Source organism: Orbicella faveolata, unplaced genomic scaffold, assembly GCF_042242905.1.
Source record: "Orbicella faveolata isolate gen_17 unplaced genomic scaffold, um_ofav_v1 contig_1, whole genome shotgun sequence".
In the NCBI taxonomy this organism is placed as follows: Eukaryota; Metazoa; Cnidaria; class Anthozoa; order Scleractinia; family Merulinidae; genus Orbicella; species Orbicella faveolata.
The window spans coordinates 32772390-32795669 of NW_028301536.1; the positions used below are offsets into that span (position 1 = coordinate 32772390).

At 40.7% G+C, this 23280-nt stretch overlaps 1 protein-coding gene across 2 annotated transcripts; it reads left to right on the forward strand.

Annotated features, from left to right (window-relative positions):
- Positions 1-93: 93 nt before the first annotated feature.
- LOC110054114 (uncharacterized) lies at positions 94-22846 on the forward strand. 2 transcript variants are annotated; one of them, XM_020760449.2, is made up of 27 exons: positions 94-302; positions 1882-1941; positions 3088-4036; positions 4598-4737; positions 5420-5620; positions 6219-6333; positions 6777-6868; positions 7023-7174; positions 7373-7556; positions 7702-7762; positions 7958-8013; positions 8278-8364; positions 8475-8518; positions 9214-9309; positions 9950-10085; positions 10820-10966; positions 11499-11732; positions 12182-12403; positions 12782-12989; positions 14003-14151; positions 14736-15047; positions 15622-15903; positions 16231-16436; positions 16514-16823; positions 17441-17616; positions 20166-20356; positions 20749-22846. In XM_020760449.2, the coding sequence occupies exons 1-27, from the start codon at positions 264-266 to the stop codon at positions 21543-21545; spliced, it is 5646 nt and encodes a 1881-aa protein (XP_020616108.2). In that variant the 5' UTR covers positions 94-263; the 3' UTR covers positions 21546-22846. The 2 variants fall into 2 exon arrangements, with proteins under 2 accessions (XP_020616108.2, XP_089134679.1); XM_089278553.1 differs by having other exon boundaries at positions 20754-20928.
- The last annotated feature ends 434 nt before the right edge of the window (positions 22847-23280 follow it).

A 23280-nucleotide genomic window follows, 5' to 3' on the forward strand; every position in this document is an offset into this window, starting at 1 on the left:
GGATAGAATTGTTTGCAGCGTTACTTTCTTCTCAGCGGTTTGCCCATCTCACCCCTTCCCGACCCCTCCCCTGTACTAAATAATTACATTTGTGCGGAACTGGCACTAGTTCCTTTTTTTCGCGGGCAAATTCCCTTGAGAAATTGACTAATCAGTTTTCGATTGCCGTGAACCGCAAAGCCAGTTATTTCTTAGAGTTTTCTTGCTTTTCTGGAGGAAAATGCTTGGATCAGGGAGGAAACGGCCTTGTAGGTGACTAAGTAATGAGTGTTGGAATCAGCCAAGTGAATTTCGACGCTCAGGTAAGCCATCTGCTTGATGACAATTTGAACAAAATTGTAGTTTGAATCGATGAGTCGAGAGAAATGAACGGAGGAGCAACTGCATGGTTAATTCGCTTTCCTTGAGTTGTTGTTCTTTCTAGATGCAAAGTTTATCTAATTTTTATTCTACACTAGTGTTTCACCAGATTTTAATATTTGAGCTTTCGTGTGGTATAAAAACATGCCGACGTAATTTTGTTGACTCGCTCTAATTACGCTCGCTATAAACAAAACACAATGCAAAATTCTTTATTCGTCTTAACTTGATATGACAATCGTGTTTGGCGCAGAGCAAAGCCGTTTGCTAAAACTACGGTAGTAGAGGAAGATCTAAGCTCAGGTGTCTGTCAATTTCTCGAATGAGCATTACAGTGATTTGTCTCATTACTGAGCTCAAGTTTGTGACTACAAGAGACCCCGTGTTTGTGTGTTCACTATTGTCAATGTTTGCTGTTCACATCTGCCAAACATGCTAGCTTTTCTCATTTCAGTAAGACTGGGTTACGTCGGTATGGTACCTAATGATATTAAAAATTTATATAAAAACCAAGAAATCGAGCATAAGCTAATTACCGTCGGAAGTTTAAGCTTTCATGACATGTAATATATTTTACCTCGCAGCTTCTGATGCTCTGCCAACAAGCGCTGTATAAACTTCATTAACAGTGAAAAATGGCAGTGACAGATTTATAGATATTGGGATTGTATTGTTGCTGTGCTTCAATTGGGCCTCTGTATTTTAAATGTCTAAACCCCCTGGCTGATGCTCAAGAACATATTAAAATTATTGATTTGCAGTCAAATGCTGAATGCCCTCAGGACATCACAGATTTATTTAAATTTGGTGTTACCCTCTGTAATCTAACAAAATGAGCATAAAGCCTTGAGATAATAAGCTGAAATGCCAGAGGAATTTTGTTCTCGTGATGAACTTGTGTTTTTATATACTAGAGAGGGGATTTAAATCACTGAGAGGGCACATTGCGGCATACTGTACAGGCCATATTAATTTTGTGATATCTGATATGCTACAGCTGGAGGCTCTCGCCCAGTGTGGTGCCATGCACATAGGTAGCTGTGTATTCAATATCACCGTTTGAGTCTTTCAAGGCTCACTGAAATTCAGAATCGGAATAACATCCATGTATGTTGCAATCACACTGACATGAATTGCACAGCCTAGAGGGTCAGTTAATGGTGTTGACTTGCCTACAACTGTAGTCATTCAGTGATCAAGCAAATACAAAATTTTTAAAATAATTTTTTGCTATATTTAATGGAATTCGTTGCTAATCCCATACACATTTAAATTTTTTAAAATTTTGAGCATCAGAAATCTATGCTGACATTTAGGTGTTAACTTCTAAAGTATAGTTTACATGTATGTAAGTAAAACAAGGTGTCTTTTCTCCAAGCAAGATGCTTCTTGGAGGATGATTAAGGTGTGGGTTTGATTACCAGCTGCATTGATCCTCATGATCTCAGTGACTATATTTTGGATTTTTAGTGCACAAAGAGAAGTTAGGAATTAACGGCAACATCTCTCTCCTTGCTACAGGTGTTAGAAGATGAAGAGGAAGCTGCGCTGGAAAAGGAAGATCAAGAAAGGGAACAAGAGGTTAGTTACCAAATTAAAATCCCTTAAATCTACAGTATACAGTTTGTTGCATAATATTCTCTCACTATTTTCAAGGGTGTTTGGGGATGACTATGAAACAATAAATCCTGAAGTCTGTAAAGAATGTTGTGGGATAACCTGCAGCAGCAATAGACTACGTGTAGCCTTCCATCCAGCTCAGGTGGAGCAATGACCAACAACATTAAGTCACACATAAAAGCTGGCTGTGATGAACCATCTAGTTCTCACAATCCTTAGCTTATTAGAATGGATTTGAAACTAATAGCTTTTGGGGTTTATATATTTGTAAGCAGAATCCTTCTTTGCATGCAATGTATTTCTTTGAGAGGATTGGCTGGATCATGTGTACTAACGGCATCCATGATCAATTGTCCATCGATGCCTTCGATTGATACCCTCGATTGACCTCTTGATCAGCACTTGATCGACATCCTGATTGATACTCAGCTGACACTCGATCGACACTCGATCAACAGTCGGTCGATAGTTGGCCAAGTGTCGACCAGCTCATGCATTGTATGCCTTGATTGAAAATCAATGGACTATCGACCGAGATGTCAATGGAGTGTCGATTGAGTGTCAACCAAGGTGTTGACGGAGTGTCAATGGAGTTTCTACTGAGGGTATCGACACTCGACTGCGGATGTCTTTAGTACCCATGATCTAACATTCATGAGAAGCTACATTACCTTGATAAGTTTGTTGCCAGGGATAACTTGCTGACATGAACATGGGGGACAGGGTTGGGTGTCTCTGCAATCTATGACAGTATGTACAGTAATATTAAATACAGTTGAAGCACCCTCCCAGAGGTCAAGAATTATTCTTGTGCTCACTTAGTAACGTTAATAATTTTATACGCTGTATGCAACAGAAACAAGGAGAGCTACAATTAATAGTTGATTGCGTTAGGTGCTATATGTAGACCAGAAAAGACTACTTTCAAGGTTTAATTACCAATGCTTCAGTGATTCTCAAGAAAAAAGAGACGTGTGTCGAGAGAAACGACACATCTCATTTCTCTCGAGAGAAAAGTGATGCGTCTCATGAGAAACGAGAGGAGAGGTGGTAACTTACTTTTGAGCAGTACTGTAACTGTGTCAAAATTTATCCTTTCTCTTGAAGATTCGGGAGTTGTTAAACCGTGAGCTTGACGATGGTCTCCTTGACGATGACAATGCGTCTTTCTCATCACATGACCTCAGAAGCTCAGGATATAGCAGAGATACCCCATTCTCTGATGATTTCTCTGAACAAGCACCTCAAACCTTCTTTAATGGACAAGTTGCCAAGAAGATCGTACCATCTGAAAGAGGTGCATTTGAGAGACCTCTGATAACACAGCGTGCTTTTCCTGTCATTAACGGATCAGGGCAAAACCAAGATTTGGACAGGATAAATCAACCTTACAATTATGACACAAGACATCAATATGAGGGTCATTATGATAATCAAGGCTATTATAATTACAGAGGACAAGGAAGTCCATATAACGGGCTAGTTGATGGGTATGAACAAAGTTATGACCATCATCAAGGTGGTGTAAATGATTATCGCACATCACCTGATTACATGGATGAAGGAATTAATCACTATGGAGACTATAATCCGCCACAGACAATGCAAGGGCAACATCATTATCCTCCTTCTCAGTCTAATTATCCAGCTTCAAATTTGGATGAGGGCAACAATAGCTCTGGTAATCATGACTTCAATGAAGATTATATAGGTTATGATGAAGGAGGTTCTGAAGGGCAAAATATTTATGACAATGGTGCTCCGAGTGTTAATGAGCAGAACTATTATAGAATAGATACTCCTGGTAATTATAGAGTTCAATACCATGGACAGCACGAGTCTATTCCTCACGTCAGCGACAGGGGCTCTGAAAGACACACAAATGAAATTGCAAATGGTTTCTCAGAAGATGGTACACAAGACATTGTGCAGCTTCAGATATTATACAAGGCACGGGGAAGAAAGCTTGAAGAACTGACTCAGATGCTGAAGAACCAGGAAGAGGAGATGACAAAAGAGATCCGTGTCTTGAATCACCAGAATGCAATGATGAAAGGTACATGTATGCAAAAATTGAATTCTGAATTTAATTCTCCATAAAATAGGTTTTTAAGCCTCTTTACAGAGTTTGAGTTTGAGATAAGTAACTATACAGCGGTACATGTTGATCTAAGTATGGCCTCCTTTAGGGCACAATATGAGGATAAGTAGTAGTCGGTTAGTACATGTAAGTGAAGCATCCTCCTAAATACAGTAAAGCCCCAAAATAATGCATTCGCAAGAACTGCTTTTTGCATAGATCTGCAAACCAGGAACTTCTGACAGCAGTTTGTGAGATGCTTCCACTTGAATACTGCATGTCATAAGAACTTTACTGTCGAACTGAATTTTCAAACTGCAAGAACTTCCTTGTTGTAACATCAGGCAAAGAACGTGGTAAAAAAAGACCTGCAACAAGATTCAGCTCACTGCTTTGAAGCACAAGCACTTACATTTTGTTCCATTAAAAATATTACAGCAAAACAAATCTTGACTATGACCAGTTAAAATAAGAATACAGACTGTAGAATGTACTATGGTAATAAAATCTGCAATCTTCAATCATGGTATTTTTCAGATGAGCGTGATGGAATTTCAGCCAGTCTTGAGAACTCACAGAAAATGGTACAGGCATGTAATACAGAGTTAAATAACCTGAAAGGCCAACTTGCTGCTGCCTACCAACAGATCAATGCATTAAAGGAAAGCAAGGAAGAGGTAGAAAAATGGGGTCATGTGTAATAAAGGCATCGGCAGTCAAGTGTCAATCAATATCCTCAATTGATACCCTCAATCAACCCTCAATTGATACTCGATTGACATTCCTTCAACGCCTGGGTTTAAACTGAATCGACACTCCATTGACATCTCGGTCAACAGTCAGTCGAGAGTCAACTACTTTTCAACCAATTCATCAGTCTGTCAACACTTGGCAGACTATCAACCGACTGTTGAACAAGTGTCGATAAAGCGTCGACCGAGCGTTGATCGTGATGTTGATCTGTTCATCTAGAAGCAAATAAATGCCCCGGACATTGGAGCAAACTTACACCCTTAAGTCCAGTGTACTTGAGGAGAAGGGGTTGGTGGGACAAAACCCTTCTTCAGCTTGTTAGCTTTTTAGAGTGTTAAGAGTACACCTCATCTACAGAAAATTTGACAGTTATTGATATGTCTATTATTGAGTATGATCATAAAGAAGTACAGTGTATTAAGGTTCGGAAACTACAGTACTGACTTGACAGTTGTATTTGTCAGTTCATTAACAATTTCTCTTTTTCTTGTCACCTGTCCTGCAAAACAATATCTCAAAATTTACAAAGAAATAAGACCTTGATGAATACTGAGAGGTTATGCCTGCTACCCAAATCTTGTCATTGATTATTTTGAATACTTTCAGGTGGTCAGCAAACTTCACATAACTGAAACAACTATTGACAGTTTGAATCAGCAGTTGGCAGAGTTGAGTCGTTCAGAGTCACTGACAAGGGCCAAGGAACAGCATGAAAGTGTTGTGAATGCTATGAAGAAAAAACATGAAGAACAAGTTCTAACACTGAAACAAAAATTAGATGAAGCTGTTTTAACAAGGGACTCTAAGGTGCAATGGAAATATCATTAGTTTTGTTTGCAGGAAATTTCAGCCATTTATTCCTCTTAGTAAAATTAGGCACATGTAGTAGTTGGTTAAATATGTGTACACATCTGCAGTGCAACGTTGTTTTGTGACAAGCTGTAAGGAAACATTTTGCCTGTTGCTTGGCATGATCAGTATAGATCTACACTGTACAGTACAAAAGCCAGCAGAAATTAAGCAATTACAGACTGCAAAGAAAACAACAACAAAATTTTGGCCTTGCCCTTCAATCAGGCAAGCTCTAACTATGATGTACTGGCCCAAAATCATTCTCACTAGCCTCCAAAAGTTCATCTCTAATAGCACTTCAGTCTGTAATTTGAATTTTCCTTGAAACTTCTCTTGCCCATTTGGTATGTGCTGGACAGAATGCACAAGCCTTACTGCAAAATCCACTAGCTCGGGCTATTGAACAGGAGGACTTTCTTTGCACGCTGAATTGGAGTGTTCATATCTACAATTATTGACATCGAGAGGCAAAATTATAGGGTACCTGTACATCATCTAATATATTATATGTACATGTAGAATGTTTTACAAATTTTGTTTATTTCTTTGTTAGCATGAAGAGGCTAATCAGTTGAGAGATGAACTGGTCGAGAAAGCAGAAATGATAAATTCACTGACAAGGAGCCTGGATTCCAGTCAAAAGCAGTGTCAAGAAATTCTTAAGTCAGGTACAAGTTGTGTACACACACACACACATGTACAAAGACAATAACTAAATAATAACTAGATATTTTTTTTTCAAGTTTTACACCTACATGACTGTTAAATTATTTTGCTTTTGAGTGCGTACATTTGTGTACAATGTTCTGATATCTTCCAAACAAAGTTGGAAAAATTCTAAGAAAGGGAGTTGGGGCTGTCTTAAATTCGTGAAAATCAATGTGAATACCTGCCATGTTGTAACATGGTCAGGTCATGGTCATGGTCAACATTTTTCATGTTGACCATGAAGATGGTCATAACGTTTCACAGGAAATGTTGACTCCATGGTAACCTGTTATGAACCACCTGACCTTAGAGTTTCTAAATTCTCTTATCTGCGAAGAATTTGCTGCAGTCATGCTTACATGCAAATGTTCTAAAGTTGTCAACATTGTTTACAAATGTGTAGGGACAATGTCAGAGATCAACCAGTTGAGGCTGGCTCTTCAAGAGAGTTCAACTGCCAGGAATGTTGCTGAGGGCCAATGCATTTCTTTAAAGGTAGGGATCTTTAACAAATTTTTCATCAGCATGGCAACGTTTATATGCCACTTACTAGTAGCATATAAAATTTGTTGTTGCCATGCTGATCTGGCATAAGCACATACTGATAAGCATGCTGACTGTGTTTTATGTTGGAATTTTTTTTCTTTAGCATGAACTGTCAGAGCTTCAAGAGCAGGTCAAGATGTATGAGAGTGCAAGCCGACTTGGTGTGGGATTAGGATCAAACATCCACAATGATTCTTTGCCACATCTCACTGTGAGAAATTTGAACAAAGAAAACTGGAGTACCCCAAAGTCCCAGTAAGTACTCAGTGCTAATGCTCCATTGTTAACGCTGTAGATTCTTTTACTATGTAATAAAATTACAGCGTGGTCAACGATCCCATTACAATAAAATCCCAATCACTGCCTAAGACACATGTACATGTACTTGCAGTTTTTTTGTTGGGATCTACTGAGAAGTTCTGTAAAGTGAGTGTGCTGTCTTTCTTTTTTCAGCAAAGCACCATTGGAAGAAACAATCGGTGAGTTGAGGCGAGAACTAGAGCAATGTTTGGTTAGTAACAAGGCCAAGCGAGAGCAAGTACACAAACTGGAGACAGAACTTGGCACTGTTAGGGATCAACTGAAAGATCAGGAAATAAAAGCACAGAGAATGGAAAGGATCGCACAGGAACATGAGGTAGAAATAAAGTACTGTCTTATGAATGTTTTTAATGAATTCATGACCATATTGCAAGCATTATATATTAGACCTTGTTAAGGGTGACTGTCCTCTTGCCTGATTGCTGATATGATCGTTTTTCTTTACATGACAATCTCACAAGGATAAATCACAAGAATTGGAAAAGAAAATTCAGGAGTTAGAGAGTAACAAGACAAACCCAGGTAGTGCATTGTGTAACTTATCTTTAGTTAATAGATCAACTTTCTTTTGTAATATTAAAGCTGACTTGGCTGAGCATGTTAATGATATTTCCTGTGTGCATGTACAATGTGCCTGTTTGGTAACAAAATTAGTTCTTATTTATTTGCTTTACTTTATAAACTGCACAATTTGAGTTCATGTTATTTGCATTTCAGATGAAGAATATCAAGAAACCTTGAAAGACTTGGAGGTAACAAGGAGAAATTTACAGGTACATGTACATTTTGTTCTGCACACAGCACAATGTAAAAGAAAATTCTTTTTCTTGAGATGATGATGGGTACACGTGTAATTATAAGCAGTTTTAAACTTGGATTTTTTTTTCATCTATCATTATTTTAGCCTTTCATCCCATCTAGTAAGGTGGTGTTTATGTGCTTAATATTTATCAGATAAATTTGTGGAATAAATTGAAATTGTGCACTTTCTGTATTTTATTCCATTGTTTACAAAGAGTGTGTGTTTTAACTTGCAGGAGACTGCTGCAAACCTGGAAGAAGCTATCCGGGAGAGAGAAGAGTTATCAGAGACGTGTGCTGACCTGAAAACACAGATGGCTCAGGTGCATGTAGAAGAATGAATGTTAAATACATTGTACAATTTTGGTATTCCATTTACACCGGCGTCAAAGCTTGCAGGCAGACATTGATATATATTTTTTTGACATTTCAGATGGTTGCAGAATTTGATGAAGATAAAAGGATCAGCATAGAAAAGTAATTATGCCTGAGGGAGGGGTCTTCCATGTGAAAGGGTCAGGTTGCTTGTCATCTCGCATGGTGATGTACATGTAAATTGCAGATTTTGGTATCATTTACTATAGATTGTTCTGAGTAGAAGCCATGTTTTAGCTGTCAGGGTATCATTTAGGGTTGTATGCTGAGGATATTCATAAAAAGAGGCCGTCATACTTTGCTGGTGGTCTAGACTGATCAGGCTTTAAATTTCTATGCCAAATTAAGGCTAAGCACTCTTAGATTGCTCTCCTTTTTGGTTCTCCTGTCCATTCCTGACCCATTCACACTGAAGTTCCCCAAGTAATTTAAAATATTACGTTAAAGTATGGCTTACATAATTATACTCAACAACAAACACATCTTTACCTTGGGATGGGAGTTGCATGGTTCTTTACGGCTTTCTCTTAGGCCTTCATGGTCAATATTGAGGCCTAGGAATTAGGCAAAGATGGGAAGGCTTCAGTATTACAAATGGCAGCACTAAAAAGCAGGAAGGGCTTGAGAAATTGTGCAGTTGTTTATGTATCTATTTCTTAGACTTAATGTACAGGTAAGTCGACGCACTTTAGTCGGAGCTCCCTTAACAAACATTCTTCTTTATCTAATGATCCTTTGAATGTACATTCTCCAGAAGCTCACTAAATAGTTATTGCTTATTACTTTTTTTCTCTAAGATGCAGAGAAGCTTGTCTACAGCTTCATGAAGATGCCAAGAACTTGTTAAGAGATCAGCTGAACCAGGAGCATGAGAAGATTGTCTGGGATTTAAAGTACGTCTGATAAATTGCTTATAGCTTTTATTGAATCACAAATTGTATTTGTACAGTTTCCCATTCTTAATGTCCTTTCAGAAAGAAATGTAATACATGTGGCTGTCAACATCAGGATATATTTAACTGAACTAAGCCACTTTGCTGGGGTGCAAAGACAATCAGTTTTCCAGCTTCCCCTTTGGACAAGCTGTAACTGTTCAATTTCACTACAGAAAAACTTTTCCCACTACCACTATTGATTAATGCAAATTTACCGTAATTAATAACGCTAATTTGATCTCTTAAAGTACCTCTGTAATTCTAATTTTCTCATACTGAATTTTACCCCGAAAGCTTCACTTCTTCGTTGAGCAAGTGAAGGACAGAATCCAGTGGCCCGGCTACAAATAGACTAGCCCCGGGCTATCGCTCATGACTTTCTTTGCACGCTGCTTGCCATGCCTTATCGTTTAGAGAACATTTGAATGTAAATTAAAGCGAATTGGTCACAGACGCTGGCCATGGTCGACCCCAACAAATGCAAAAAACGCAATGAAAAAATCCAAACAGGAAACAAAAAATTACACACCTGGGACTTTACAACAACTGCTGGAATATCGCCCTACCGATTGATTAAAATATCCGTGCTCTGTTACAGGAGGAATTTAGAAGAACATAGCGAAGAGTTGATCAGGATAAAGGAATGCTATGTTCAACTTGGAGAGGACAGCCGCGGATTGGAACAGAAGTTAAGAGAAGAATTTGAAAAGGAGAAGCAGATGTTATTATCTGAGGTAACAAGTACTGCATGGGAACCGGTTTTTTTTTATCCTAAGCGGATCGTTAAAAACATCTCTCAAGGCCGAGGCCCCATTAGGGGCGGGTTTATCCCGTATCCCATTAATGTCAGTTGCAAAAATTAACAATTTTGTTTTCTCGATAACCTGTTTTATATGATCCAAATCTCCCGTTAATTTCTTACTCAAATGTCCCGAATCCCGAAAACCCCTAATAGGGCCTCGATGTTGGCTCTAAGACTCTGATAGTATTGGTTACTGTTCCCTGGTTCCACAATGCAATTGTGTTCTAGCAATATGAGTTTATTTTCAAGCTGGCTGATTACGTAAATATGAAGAAAATCATCAGGTTTATGTGTGTAGGTTAAACCTCTGGTTGGGGTTGTTGTTTTGTTTTTGTGTGTGTGTGAGTGTGTGTTCTTGATCAAGACACTTAAAACTTTCATGGTGCATCTCTCCACCCGGAATAGTATGACCAACTGTTAGGAAGAGGCTAACCCTGGCGAAATGTTGCATTAGAGGGGGCGGGAGAGGCGAGAGGAAGTGAGCGGAAGTTGAATTGTGGTGGACTACACGGCAGCATCCCTCTGAGGGTCAGAGAGTAGTAATACACCTAGACGCCTTGTACTACACTAATCAAGTGTCTGTCTGAAGACAGAGCTGCGCTTGAAGACAGACAACTGTATTCTAATGTGGCTTTTTTAATTGGTCTTACTGCGGTGTTGTTTCAGAACGAAGCTAAGTTAATGGATGAGCTACAAGCTTCCCTTGAAAAGCAATATGTCGACCAGCTGGAGAAAGCACAAGAGCAGTGGAAAGAAGACGAGATCAGAAGAATTAATGACGAACTTCAGAAGCAAAAGGAACAGCTTCTAAAGGTTAGCATAATATTGCAGTTGCTTCTGTTTAGTATGAGACGGGTTTTGTAGTATTACAGAATGACTGGTGCAGTTTATTTAAACTCGCTTAAAACTGTGAAGAATTTTTGCGATGTTATTCGTGCAGCCTTGACCTTTAAATCGCTCTTTTGCGATGTGACAGAACCCAGTTGTTCAAAGAGTGGATAACGCTATCCACTGGAAAAATCACTCCCTAGTGCAAAAGTGATGGCAAAACAAACTACACTATCCACCGCCTGAATAGTGATTCATCCGCTGGATAGCATTGTCCATCCTTTAAAAGGAGAGGGGCAAGATATATAGACATGTATGTAAGTAGCTCTTGGAATCCGTCGGTCAAACGTATAACAAATGTCAAAGACTTTAGCAACAGCAACGACAGCCGCTATGGCACTCAATTTAATTTGCTTAGCGTTAACGTTACTATAACTGCAAATAACTGCAACAACAACAACAACAACCGCGGAAATCTTACTGATGTGCTTCACGCACGCTTTTCCTCTCGTTTCAGAATATTGAGGAAGAAAAGTGCAGAGCAGTGGAGGAAGCTGTGTCTAAAGCTCGTAAGGAATGGATCATCGAGAATTCCAAGGTAGACAATCAGTCTGACATTGAAGATCAGATAGCTGCTGCTAGGAGAGAATGGATAAAAAATCACAATGACGAATTAGAAAGACGCTTGTCCAACGCCATCCAAGAAGTGAGAAGAATCTGGGATGAAGAACAAAAACTAAAAACAAAGGAGGTAAGAAACAAGTGTGTCGCACTAACCCATGGACGTTGCCCCACAGCCATAGGTTTACCTTGGTGGCGTTGCGGTTCATTACCACGTTCTTGACTCGACGAAGACGCGTCTTCCAACTTTTCCACCTCAGTCGAGTTGCTGTACTCGATATTGATTGAATTTGTCATATATCAACTGCAGTCACGTTGTTTGTCTGGTTTACTGTGGAGCGACTTTTGTAAGAATGTAATACGTAGTTTCTTGTTATTCAAAAGAGAGAAGTAAAGGTTTGCAATCTTTATCACCAAAAATGCCTTTGCCAATGAAATGTTTAAAAAAGAAAAACTGCTGTCAGAAAACTCTTTACACTTGTTCCATTGCAAATAATGTTTTATCGGAGTAATGCTTAACTAACAAAATTGTTGATTTTGATCTCTCTTTGTTAATTTTGTCGTAATATTTTTCCTCAGGAGATAGACAAAGTTCGCGCCGAGCTTGAGATAGCTCACGGAGAATCACGTGACCAGCGACTCAACCAGGCAGTTGAACTGGCTCTGTCCCAGGCCCAAGCGGACTGGCTGAAGAACGAAGAGGAAATTAGACAACGAGAGATTGATCAAGCTGTTGAGGTAGCCATTACGAACGCAGTGGCGGAGGCTAAGGTAGAATGGGAGAAGGAAATCATGGCACAGGTAAGTTCTCTGAAACGCAGATCAAGGGCTGGTTTTGAAAAATGGTCAAATCGTTATCGAAAATTTTCCTTAAAAAAGTTAAAGAATTCGCGAGCACTCTCAGTAGGTCAGGAATGCTCACGAGTACTCACGAAAATTTTTGAGCACTCACGACAGCTTACGGGCGTGGTACAATTCTAAAAGCTTTAGAGAAAGGTTTTAAGAAACTAGCAAGTTATATACATAGTTTAGAAATCAATTTACTACATTAGTTTAATCAGTCCAAAAATTTCTTTATTTATTTTTTCGTCGTTTTCTTGATTTTCTATCGGACATAAAAAGAAAAGGAGTCACACGTATTTATGACAAAGTTTTTGTTTCTTATCCGATATTTTAAAGGACAACCTACTGCAGACTTCGCTCGCTCAAGAGAGGGCTCGTTGGAAGAAAGAAGAAGAATCGGTGCGAAGCAAAGCGGTAGAAGCTGCTGTAGCTATTGCTGAAGTGAAGTGGTTAGAAGAGGAACAGAAGAAAATCTCTGAAGCGGTAGAAGAAGCCATGCAGACAGCGAGAGAAACATGGCAAGAGGAGAAGAAACGGGAAATAGGTATTAAGAGTTTGTACAAGCATTTCTTATGAACAACTTTGTTTTAAAATTAATTTTAAGTCAGAACTTGTTCTTGTTCTTGTGCTTGTGCTTGTGCTTGTGCTTGTGCTTGTGCTTGTGCTTGTGCTTGTGCTTGTGCTTGTGCTTGTGCTTGTGCTTGTGCTTGTGCTTGTGCTTGGGCTTGTGCTTGGGCTTGTGCTTGTGCTTGGGCTGGTCCTTGCGCTTGCGATTGCCCTCGCCCTCGCCCTCGCCCTCGCCCTCGCCCTCGCCCTCGCCCTCGCCCTCGCCCTCGCCCTCGCCCTCGCCCTCGCCCTCGCCCTCGCCCTCGCCCTCGCCCTCGCCCTCGCCCTCGCCCTCGCCCTCGCCCTCGCCCTCGCCCTCGCCCTCGCCCTCGCCCTCGCCCTCGCCCTCGCCCTCGCCCTCGCCCTCGCCCTCGCCCTCGCCCTCGCCCTCGCCCTCGCCCTCGCCCTCGCCCTCGCCCTCGCCCTCGCCCTCGCCCTCGCCCTCGCCCTCGCCCTCGCCCTCGCCCTCGCCCTCGCCCTCACCCTTGTTGTTGTTGTTGTTCTTTTTGTTCACTCCTCTTTCATCCAGAAGTATGAATGACTAAGGGGACTGGGAAATTAAGGGCACTTTAACAAAAATAATGGCTGGGGGTAGAGGGGGCTGGGGGTGGTAATAACCTGAATCCCATTCACGGATAGTAGCGATACTGTTATTCTAACAATGTGTTTTGAGGTTATTTTCGCTTGTTTCGTTCGTGTTTAAAAGAATTGATCGTGAAAATGGCTAAAACAAGAACTCGGTACAAGAAACAAGCTGTCCTTATGGATTAGGCTAGTTCCGTGGGACAGTTGGCATTCCTAAAGCAGGAATTGTCAATTATGCGTGTGTATGGGACTAGGACTTCTGTCTCCGGTTTTCTTACCCTTCCTCGACTGCTAAGTGTTGTAACTTGCGGCAACAAATCAAATACATGTGATGTAATATATCGCCATTTTGATACTGGTGTACAGCTATGGCGGTGGATGCTGCTAGGCTGGAGTGGACTGCCAGAAAGGAGAACGAATTGAAGCGTGTCTTGGAATCTGCTAGCTCTCAGCTTGTGGAGCAGTTTGAGGAACAAAAGAAAGAGGCTTTGGAGAAGGCTATTGGCGAAGCACGGGTAAGAACATTAATCGAAAAGCGGCTAATAAAACCGCTGCGTGTCCCGCGATATCGCACATGTTGTATGCCATGAAGTTTTCCCGCCAACATTTGACACGTCTGTCACATCTTCCAGTTGTCCCCCGCCATGGTATGTCGTGTCCATAACATCTTACAGTTGTTTTCCGCCATGAAATGACGTTTCGGCCCCTCCTCCTCCCCCTCCCCACAACTTCCAGTTGCTTCCCACAAAAGGTAGAATATCCGTCACAGTCTCCAGGTTTTTTCTCGCCATAATGCTTCGCTCCCGTTACAGATGATTCCCGCCAGAACGTGCCGCAGTTCACAGATGCTAGTTTAATTTTTGCCGTTGAAAAATGGAATATAATAGTTATGCCTGCTTTCTAATAATTAACGATAAGACATCCAATTTCAGTTATGACTTTACCCACTGCAATTTGTGTGAACGGTGGCCGTAAGTCTCCCGTATGAAATGTATATATATATTAAAAGTAGGATTTAGATATTTATTTTGCCTGGGTAACCTATTTAAAACCTTAATATACTTCTTGAAACATTTCAATATCATTTCAAAACATGCAGTTGCAGTGGGAGAAGCATTTGTCGGAGGAGAAAGGCTTGGAAGTCGCCTCCCTCAGGGAAGAGATCTTCAGGGAATTTGAGGAACAAAAGAAAGCGGAAATTCTGGAAACGTTGGAAGAAGCCAAGGAAGCGTGGATCGAGGAGTCCGAGGAACAGAAACGAGAAGAAGTGAATGAAGCTATGGCTTACCTTGAGTCCGAATACACTAAGAGTCTAGAAGAGTTTAAAGATAAGACATTAACAGAGGCTCTTGAACAAGCTAGGAAACAGTGGACTACCAAAGAACTTTCACATCGAGAAGAAATTGTTAAGGTAGGTGGAATGATTAGTTACTGGTCGCGGAGCCTCGCTAAACGTTACAATGGGCACGTGTGGGCTTGGCAAGAGTTTTTTTGATGGGGGAAAACGCAGCTTATATTTCAAGCATTTTGTGGTTATTTATAGTAGGATAGAAGGGTAGTGGGGAGGGAGGGAGAGACAATTTCATTTTGGTGCAAGGCAAGAACAATACTTAGCTATTCATCAACTTGAAGGTGACCGCTGTGACTAGTATGTGAAGCTGACGTATCGATCGTTTCCTTCGTCAAAGCTTCACAAACTCGCTTCGTCGGTTAATTTGCCTTTACAAACTTCAAGTTGATACTTACCTTAGTCAGTGTTTCACTTAGAGCAAAAAAATTCCTTTGCCCTATGACCCAGCACAACAATTTCCTTAGAAACTAATAACTTTGCTCCTTCCTTTTATGTGCCCGAGCACGAGAATTCAGAGAGTTACTGTACACTGTAGCATTTTCATTATTTCATTCTAAGCTTCTTTTGAATAAAGGGAAAATAGTTTTTTTTTCATCCGGTGTGGACACATGTAAAAGCCTTTATTTTTCTATAGGCTCGTCTGGCAGCTGCGCGAGAGGACTGGCGCCGGGATATGGCCCAGTCTACACAAGTAGAGATCGACCATGCTTTGTCTACTGCCAGAGAGGCATGGGCAGCAGACCACGAGAAAGAACTCGAGGAGCGTGTGAGCCAGTTAGAGAAGGATCTAAGAGAACAACTGGAAGCTAAATATGACGAGGAAAAAAGGCAGCTTGTAGATGATACACTACAAGAAGCGGAGGCGAAGTTCAAGAACGAAAGAAGGAAATTAGAAGAAGAACTGAGAAGGAATAACGTGAGTTTGTACTTAACGAATAAATCCTCAGCTTTCATGAGGTACACTTATTTGTCAGTTTTGACTGGTCTTTTGTACCACTTGACGTTATTTCTACCAAAACTAGTCTAACGTTTGTGTTACCTACGTTTGGGCCCTCTTGTACATAATATACAGATGTCAACACTCCGATGCAGAAGTCATGAATTTAATAGAACATAAAGACAAATTGGGAGGTAAGGGTTACAGCTGTCTAAATAGGCGTAGGGTAGGAGTCTTTTAAGTGTAAGTTTAATAAAATGCTTAGTTCAGTTCTGTTCTGCTGAACACTTTCTATTTTCCTCCCAGGCAGACGATTCGTCACGTGCTAAATGGCAAGACGAAAGGGCTCGCTTAGTGGAAGAACATAAGAAACAACTCCAACACATGCGCAGTGAATACGACTCTAAATGGGCAGATCAAGGTGCCCAGATTGAGAGGGATCTGGGTATAAGGATGAACGCTGAACTAGAGAAAGCCAGGAATGGTTGGGAGAAAGAACAACAGGATGCGAGGTGTGCTTTTCATAAAATGTTTCGTTTACTGTTTTGGTTGTCTTCGGTAAGCGTTGATGTGAGCCCGTTCCTTGCAGGATTCAACTACAGAAGCAATGTGAGCAGAAAACAAGACAAGTGGTTGAAAATGCCAGACGACAGTGGGAAAAACAACAGCAACAAGAAATAAGCAAAAGCTGCGATGACGCGGTAAAGCGACAGCAGGAGATATGGGCTATTGAGAGAGGAGAAAATTTGTCGGTCTTGGAGAAAGTGAAACACGAGCTAGCCACGGTAAAGAAGGAATACGCCATGACTGTAGATAAACTGAAGAGAGAATTGACAGAAGAAAGAAAGAAAACACAGTACAGCTTCGAACGGCGAGACTCGAGGGATTATGCCACTCAGGTATCTTGTGTTACGTCGCTATAAAATGTCTCGGATGGTTTGAATTGGCGGTGGATGTTTTAAAATGACAGCCATGAATCATGAGCACGGTTTGTGCGGTCTTACGAGCTCGTGCACCCAAAAACTAAGACTGTCGCTTGGAATGTCGCTTTGGTTTGTTTCGAAAGTTCTTGTTGCAACTAAGACACAACGAGTTAGTAGTTTACCGTGACAGCGGTTTGTTTTGGGAGCCAATTTCAGCCCAGAAAGACACCATTCCGCGCTAAGCTGTTACCCATTCGCTCAGACAAGTAGTTAGGTCGCCATCTTGGATTCAGTAGCGAGGGGAAACAAAGAAGAAGAAAAAGCGTTACACAATCCCTTCTCCGCGCGTTGGGTGTAATGCTTTTGTACCCAACCCTTATTGCTAAATCCAAGGTGGCGAATGTTCTTCAGTTCAATCACTGAATTTTCATTTGCAAAATTTGGGAACTACACAAATACACAGTGCATTACACTACATGTATCTGTATCTGATTTTTGGGTGAGCCTTAGTTTCCGGCGTTAACCAAAACTCACTGTCTTTTTTCAAAACAGAGTTTATAGTATTCTTTTAATGCTCTCGCGTTTTCGTCTAGACCGTGCTGCAAGTGGACAGCGGTAGCGATACAAGTTTCAGTAGTTTGGATCACGTGTCAGCCTCGCGAGGACTACACGAACTACGTCAGCACTACTTGGACACCATTGCTAAGATACGCGATGACGTGTTGGATCATGTGAATCAAACCAAGTCTAATGCAGCGAAAAAGATGAGGTAATTTGTTGTTGAATTGCTGTTCAGAGAATCGACCTAAATTGATTCTATTCTGGCACCGCAAAGGTGCCTCAGTGTTAAGTTGTTCAATGCGCGCAAAACTTCGAAAGCGAACAACTTTAGATGTTGAACGGCTCTCTGTACGGCTTGGCCATCAGTACTGATTTGAGCGCGCAATTTTTGATTGATGCGCTGGGCTAAACTGCAGTGCTGGAAATAATTTTTCTTCTTTAACAGGACAATTGTCCTTTCAAATCTTCATTTTGGTCGGACATCTTATTAATTTGACCGGACACTAATTTGTATAATTGATTAGCATAATTAATTAGCATAAAAAATTTATTAGCATACTGTAAAGATTTTCAGTACAAATCGTTCAAAACTGTATTGAAATTTGATTTATTTATCATTTATAATTAACTAGATGACTTTATCTACTAAATGACCGCACCAATCTCTCCTGGTTATTTCCTGATTATATGTTCTTCAAGCAAACCTAGTTTTCTACGCAGGAACCCATCACTAGGACTGTGCAACTTCCTCAATTATTCCTGTCCCGGTGTGTTCACAAACCGATCTTTTTTAGTTTGAATTTACCTCGAATTCAGCCCCTGCAGGAGCCTCAGTGACCAATCACAAGCACGGACTTTATAATTTCACCAGAAGATTAGGTCGCCATGTCCACCTCAGGCCTCCATTTTTCCCCTTACCGATGCACGCTCATGTAGACGGGAACTGACCTTTTTCGAGGGAAAAGAAGCCTAAAAGTAGACCGGTCTGTTAAAATACTGTGACATAGGCTTAGTATGGGAGTTGCAGGCTCCTAGTGATGGGCTCCTGACCAAAATTGACGCCAGGGTACATACATGAAGGGCTAACAGCATATCGCAATGCATAATAGGGTGAGTACAGGAAAGATGAACACTTCTGCTTTATGATATGGCAGAAGCCCATAATGAGCTCCTGGATGTGGCTCAAACTGTCAGAGTCAAGGGCCCAACATTAAAAAAAAAATGCTTGAGTAGCCATTTGGCGACTAAGTGATAAAAATCAAGTGGAATTTTATTCAGAAAATTATTCAAAGCATAACATCTGTAAAGAAAAATATTCGAAGACTTTTTTGGCCGCTAATTTTGTGTATGCATTACAAAAGACACAATCGGTAGGCATACATGACGTACTTAATGCTGAAGGGTTTGCATTGCATTAAGGTGGCCGAACACAGTTTTCGCGCGCGCTTTTGCTGATGCAATTCAGCGCGCGGACAAGGATTGCAAAAACAAACATGCCGTCAATAGAGCGATAATTTTATTTACGCAACACCCGCGGTATCTGTGCTATTTTTCTCTATAATTGAACGCAGTGTGTTGATGGCTTTAGTCTTTTATCACAAATATATGTTAGAAAAGGTAAAGATGGAAAGAACTTAGTAATTCTCAGCTTTTTCTTTGTTACCGAAAGAGCCCAGTTAAATGCAGCGCATGCGTAGTAAGTCAAAAACTTGCGACTGAATGAAAATTTGCACTCTCGGAAATACGCCTATTTCTCGAGAAGCACTCATTAGAATTTCACGAAATTTGGCACGAAAATACTTTAGGAAATAAGTAACTGGACTATTGAAAATAATTGAACTTTAACAAAGGAAACTCTAGATATTCCAGTAAACCTTCAACAAGGGATAATTAAAGATCTCTCTGTTAAATTATTAGCAAAATGGTGTTAACTTGTGAGAATCCTTACAAGCTTGTTGCATGCAAATTATAAAGAAAATCTAATGACTAGATTTTCTACAAATAAACAAAACCTATTTTAAAGGCCTGTTTATTTTTATTCGTGTTGCCATGGCAACGGCACATACGTCAGCTTAACCATCAAAAAGCCAAAGTTTGTGTGTTGTTAACCAGGAGCCATAATTATGGCTCCTGTGTTAACTTGTTTGCTACCATTTTTTGCGACCGAGAGATCAAGGGTTTTAGAGAAAAAGGTGAATGAAACACAGGTATCAAAAACTGTGTTCAGCCACCTTAAAGGGCGATTTCAAACACGATCAGCCATTTGCCAGTTTTCCGAGGTGAGGGAATCCTCTACAGCAAAGCAAAAGGATAGATTTGCTTTCTTTTCTTATGTTGAATGTTATAGAAGTAAAGATCTTTCACTATGTATTTATGGAAGGACATAATGACCGAGAAAATAACCGTTGTTGACCGTCAACATAGAGAAACGTAGTCACCATTGTGGTAGCCTGTGAACGCAGACGTATTTTCGTTATTTGGTCGCCAAAGATGAAATTTTAGCCGCATTGGCGACCGTACCGGTCGCAACTTCGAGCCTTTTTAACAATTTATAAAACCAAATTTTACGGATCGACAATAGGTGTTGGTGAAATGTTCGGACATCATGTCCGATCATAATGTGAAATTGACCGGACATATTCAAAATTTGGTCGGACAATGTCCGATGACCGACTGTTATTTCCAGCCCTGAAACTGATAAAAACAAAGATTGAAACAGTGTTGCTTAAAACTCTCTGATGTTTTACTTCGTTGCAGGGGAGAAGTGTTGAAAGAGCGTCACTCCACAGCCAAGAAACTTCGTAAGTATTACCTGCAGTGTCTGAAGCAACTCCTTGAAGAGGATCGTGTTGCAATGGAGGGTAACAGCTCACCCGCCAGTACCGAGGAGAAGGTAAACAGGATGGCTGAAGCTTTGAGGACAGTGAGCCCACATAGGGAATCTCATGGTAAGCTATAGTGTTGATATTTCTACGACTGGCGACGAGTGCGCGGGTATTCAAGCGAAACAGACTTGCGGCATGTTCGAAGCGTGCTCAAATTAAGTCAAGTCTTTGAATTTTACACCTTGTCCAGCGTTTTTATACCTATTAAATTATACACCTATTATTGAAAGCCACAAGTAGTTAATTAACAACAAAATGTTCCGTGGAATTTGAACCCATGCCATGCGAGATGTCAATTCAATTTGCTCTCCCCTTTGGGCTATGAAGTCTTTCATGTGAGACATCCCTTCCGGCGATATAACAATTACTGTGCCTTCGCTAATTCTTTCTCTTTCTGCGAAGTGGACCAATATACATGTACAACAAATCTGTAAAAGGCTCCTCGTCTTTTTTAGGACAGCCTTCCCGGCAATCGGAAGTTGATGATGGCACACAGTCGCCTCGTTCTGGCGTGTTTCATATCCTGCGGGCTTCCAGCGAACCTGACATCCGGGACATCCAGTCACCATGTGGTGCGCGGCTTCATGGAAGGCCTCGTGACGGCGGCCCTGATGGAGCTAGTGATACAGCTCCAATAGCGGGAAAGGAAAGAGAATTTACTCCAGTTCTAGTAAAGGTAACGGCAATGGACGGCTTAGAGTCTCCTTCGCCAAGAAAACATTTCACTCCAGAGCGAGATTTCGGAGGCTTGCCCGGTCAAAGGACAAAAGATCGTGCAGTGAAGGCTTATAATATGGCTGGTTCTGTTCTTAAACGTGCTGATAATTCGGAACAAGATACTTCAGTGGCTTTAGCCGAGAAGGAAAGGCAACGGAACTATGTTATGCATGAGCTTGTTCTTAAACAAAAACCGCTGTCCTCGTACAAGAGGGGCGCGCCGTCGCCTGCTTTCTCTGTAAAGTCTTACGAGTCTGATCAGTACAGTGAACTTCCTACGGTAATTCATGTCTCTGGAAGAGAGTCAAGTGGCTCCAAAGACAGTAATAGCAGTCTTCCAAGGCACACATCCGGGGCTAAGAAGTTGACGATTTCACCCGTCACGCCATCTGCGTCTGGCATGCGCACTAGACCATCTACGCAAAACAGAATGACTAAACTTGCGTCGCGTGATAAAGGGACAAGCAGCTCACCAAGTTTGCCTTCTAAGCCGCGAATTGATGTCAGAAGTAAGAAAGCGCAAAACTCTTCATAACACAATTACCGGCTGTGCAAACAAACTCCCAGCGAGACTCTTTTTTCCAGTGTGAGACACAGAGATGTGCGAACTCTTCCTTGTGGCGATGACGTCAGCCTGTGCGCTGCCTGATGCGACTGTCATGGTGTTGCTAGGCAATGGCATTTCACCTTTGACTTGGTGTATGAGTTCATTCAACGGTGAACAACATTCAAACAGAAAGGAATGGAACATTCATGATCAATTTGAAAGCAGAGCGGATCAGGCCTTTCAATAATGTGTGGTTCTTAATAAGCCATTAGAGGCTTCCACTGTGGACACACAGTTGTCATGTGGCTTGGACATAGCAATCATCACCGTAAGCCACTGTTATTTAAGGAAAAATGTCTTCAACATTTTTTTTTTTTTTTTTTTTTTTTTTGACTTCTTAACTCCCAAGAAGCACACAAAATTTTGGCAAAGTCATAATCTCGTTAAGTCAACTTAACCTTTAATCTTTCGTATTGATCGATAATTATCTTACAAGTTCGAGAAGGGTAAAAGAAAGTTCGTGATCGTCGCCGTTAAAATTTCTCGTGAATTCGAAAGTTAGTGGAAGTTTTGTGTCGGGAATGGTCGCTTTATGGAATGCTGGTGCTCAAGACAAAGGGTTTGGGTAAATGTTTTGACTGTACGAAAGACGGAGCTTATATTATGAACAAAAGAAAGGATTAAGCAGAAGAATCTTGAATGGCAAATGGCTCAGAATGTACAGGCACTATAAAATATATCCAGCGTCAATAACATCGCGGAAAAGTTTAAAATCTTTACTCAAGTTGTCTGTGCTTTCTCTTGCACTCAACGCTTAGCTGATTATTCACTCCATTAACTATAACTCTGAAGCTCATTACAATTGCACTTAACGAAACTATTCTAGAGTATACGTCGAGGCGATATCCAACTTCAATACTTCTTGCTTCACAGGAAGGAAACGGAACATCGACTTCCGCTCTCAGGAAGGAAATTGCATGTTGACATATTTTGTAGGATTTTGAGTGATTTGTTTATTCAAAGTCTAAAGTAATTGTAAATCGATATTAAGATGTGATAGATTATCGAGGTAAACAAAGCACATGTTTCATGCGTGATACTGCTAAGTACAACGTTGTTTAAACATGTTATTGTTTTCTTTTAATTTATCGTGTGAAAAGGCAACGTTTATTCTTTCGGTTATTATAAATAAAATACCTTTTGTACGTGGAGAGCTTTAATTTATTCATCTTTTGTAAATGTTGTCTCCAACAAGTTGCAATTTGTAAATAAATGTTTCCCAAATACAACACTGACAGTTTCTTTCAAGTTTCGATCACAGAGGTACTCACAGTCTTGCAGAACGGCAGAACATCGTCTATATTTTTCCGTTGGTCATGGTTGAACTTAGGCTTAAAATTCGATCAAAACTCAGCCAAACTTGTTCAAACAAAGAACACCACTTTTCATGCTTAATGCGATGGGAGTTAAGGTTCGTCGATTTTGTTGACAACAACCCAAACACTCCCTTTGTTTATTTGCGTGGATGGAAACATCTGCTTTCATCGTGGGTAAAGTTAGCCGAAACGGGCCACCAGGTTTGCTTTCTTCGAAAAGAGGAACGTAATGTAATAAAAAGTTATGTCAACATGTCGATTGTATCTATGTGAGTGCGTCACTCGTGATCGTAGGAAAGATGCCACCGTGTAAATTTTGTCTCCTCGGTAGCCAAATTTGTAGAACT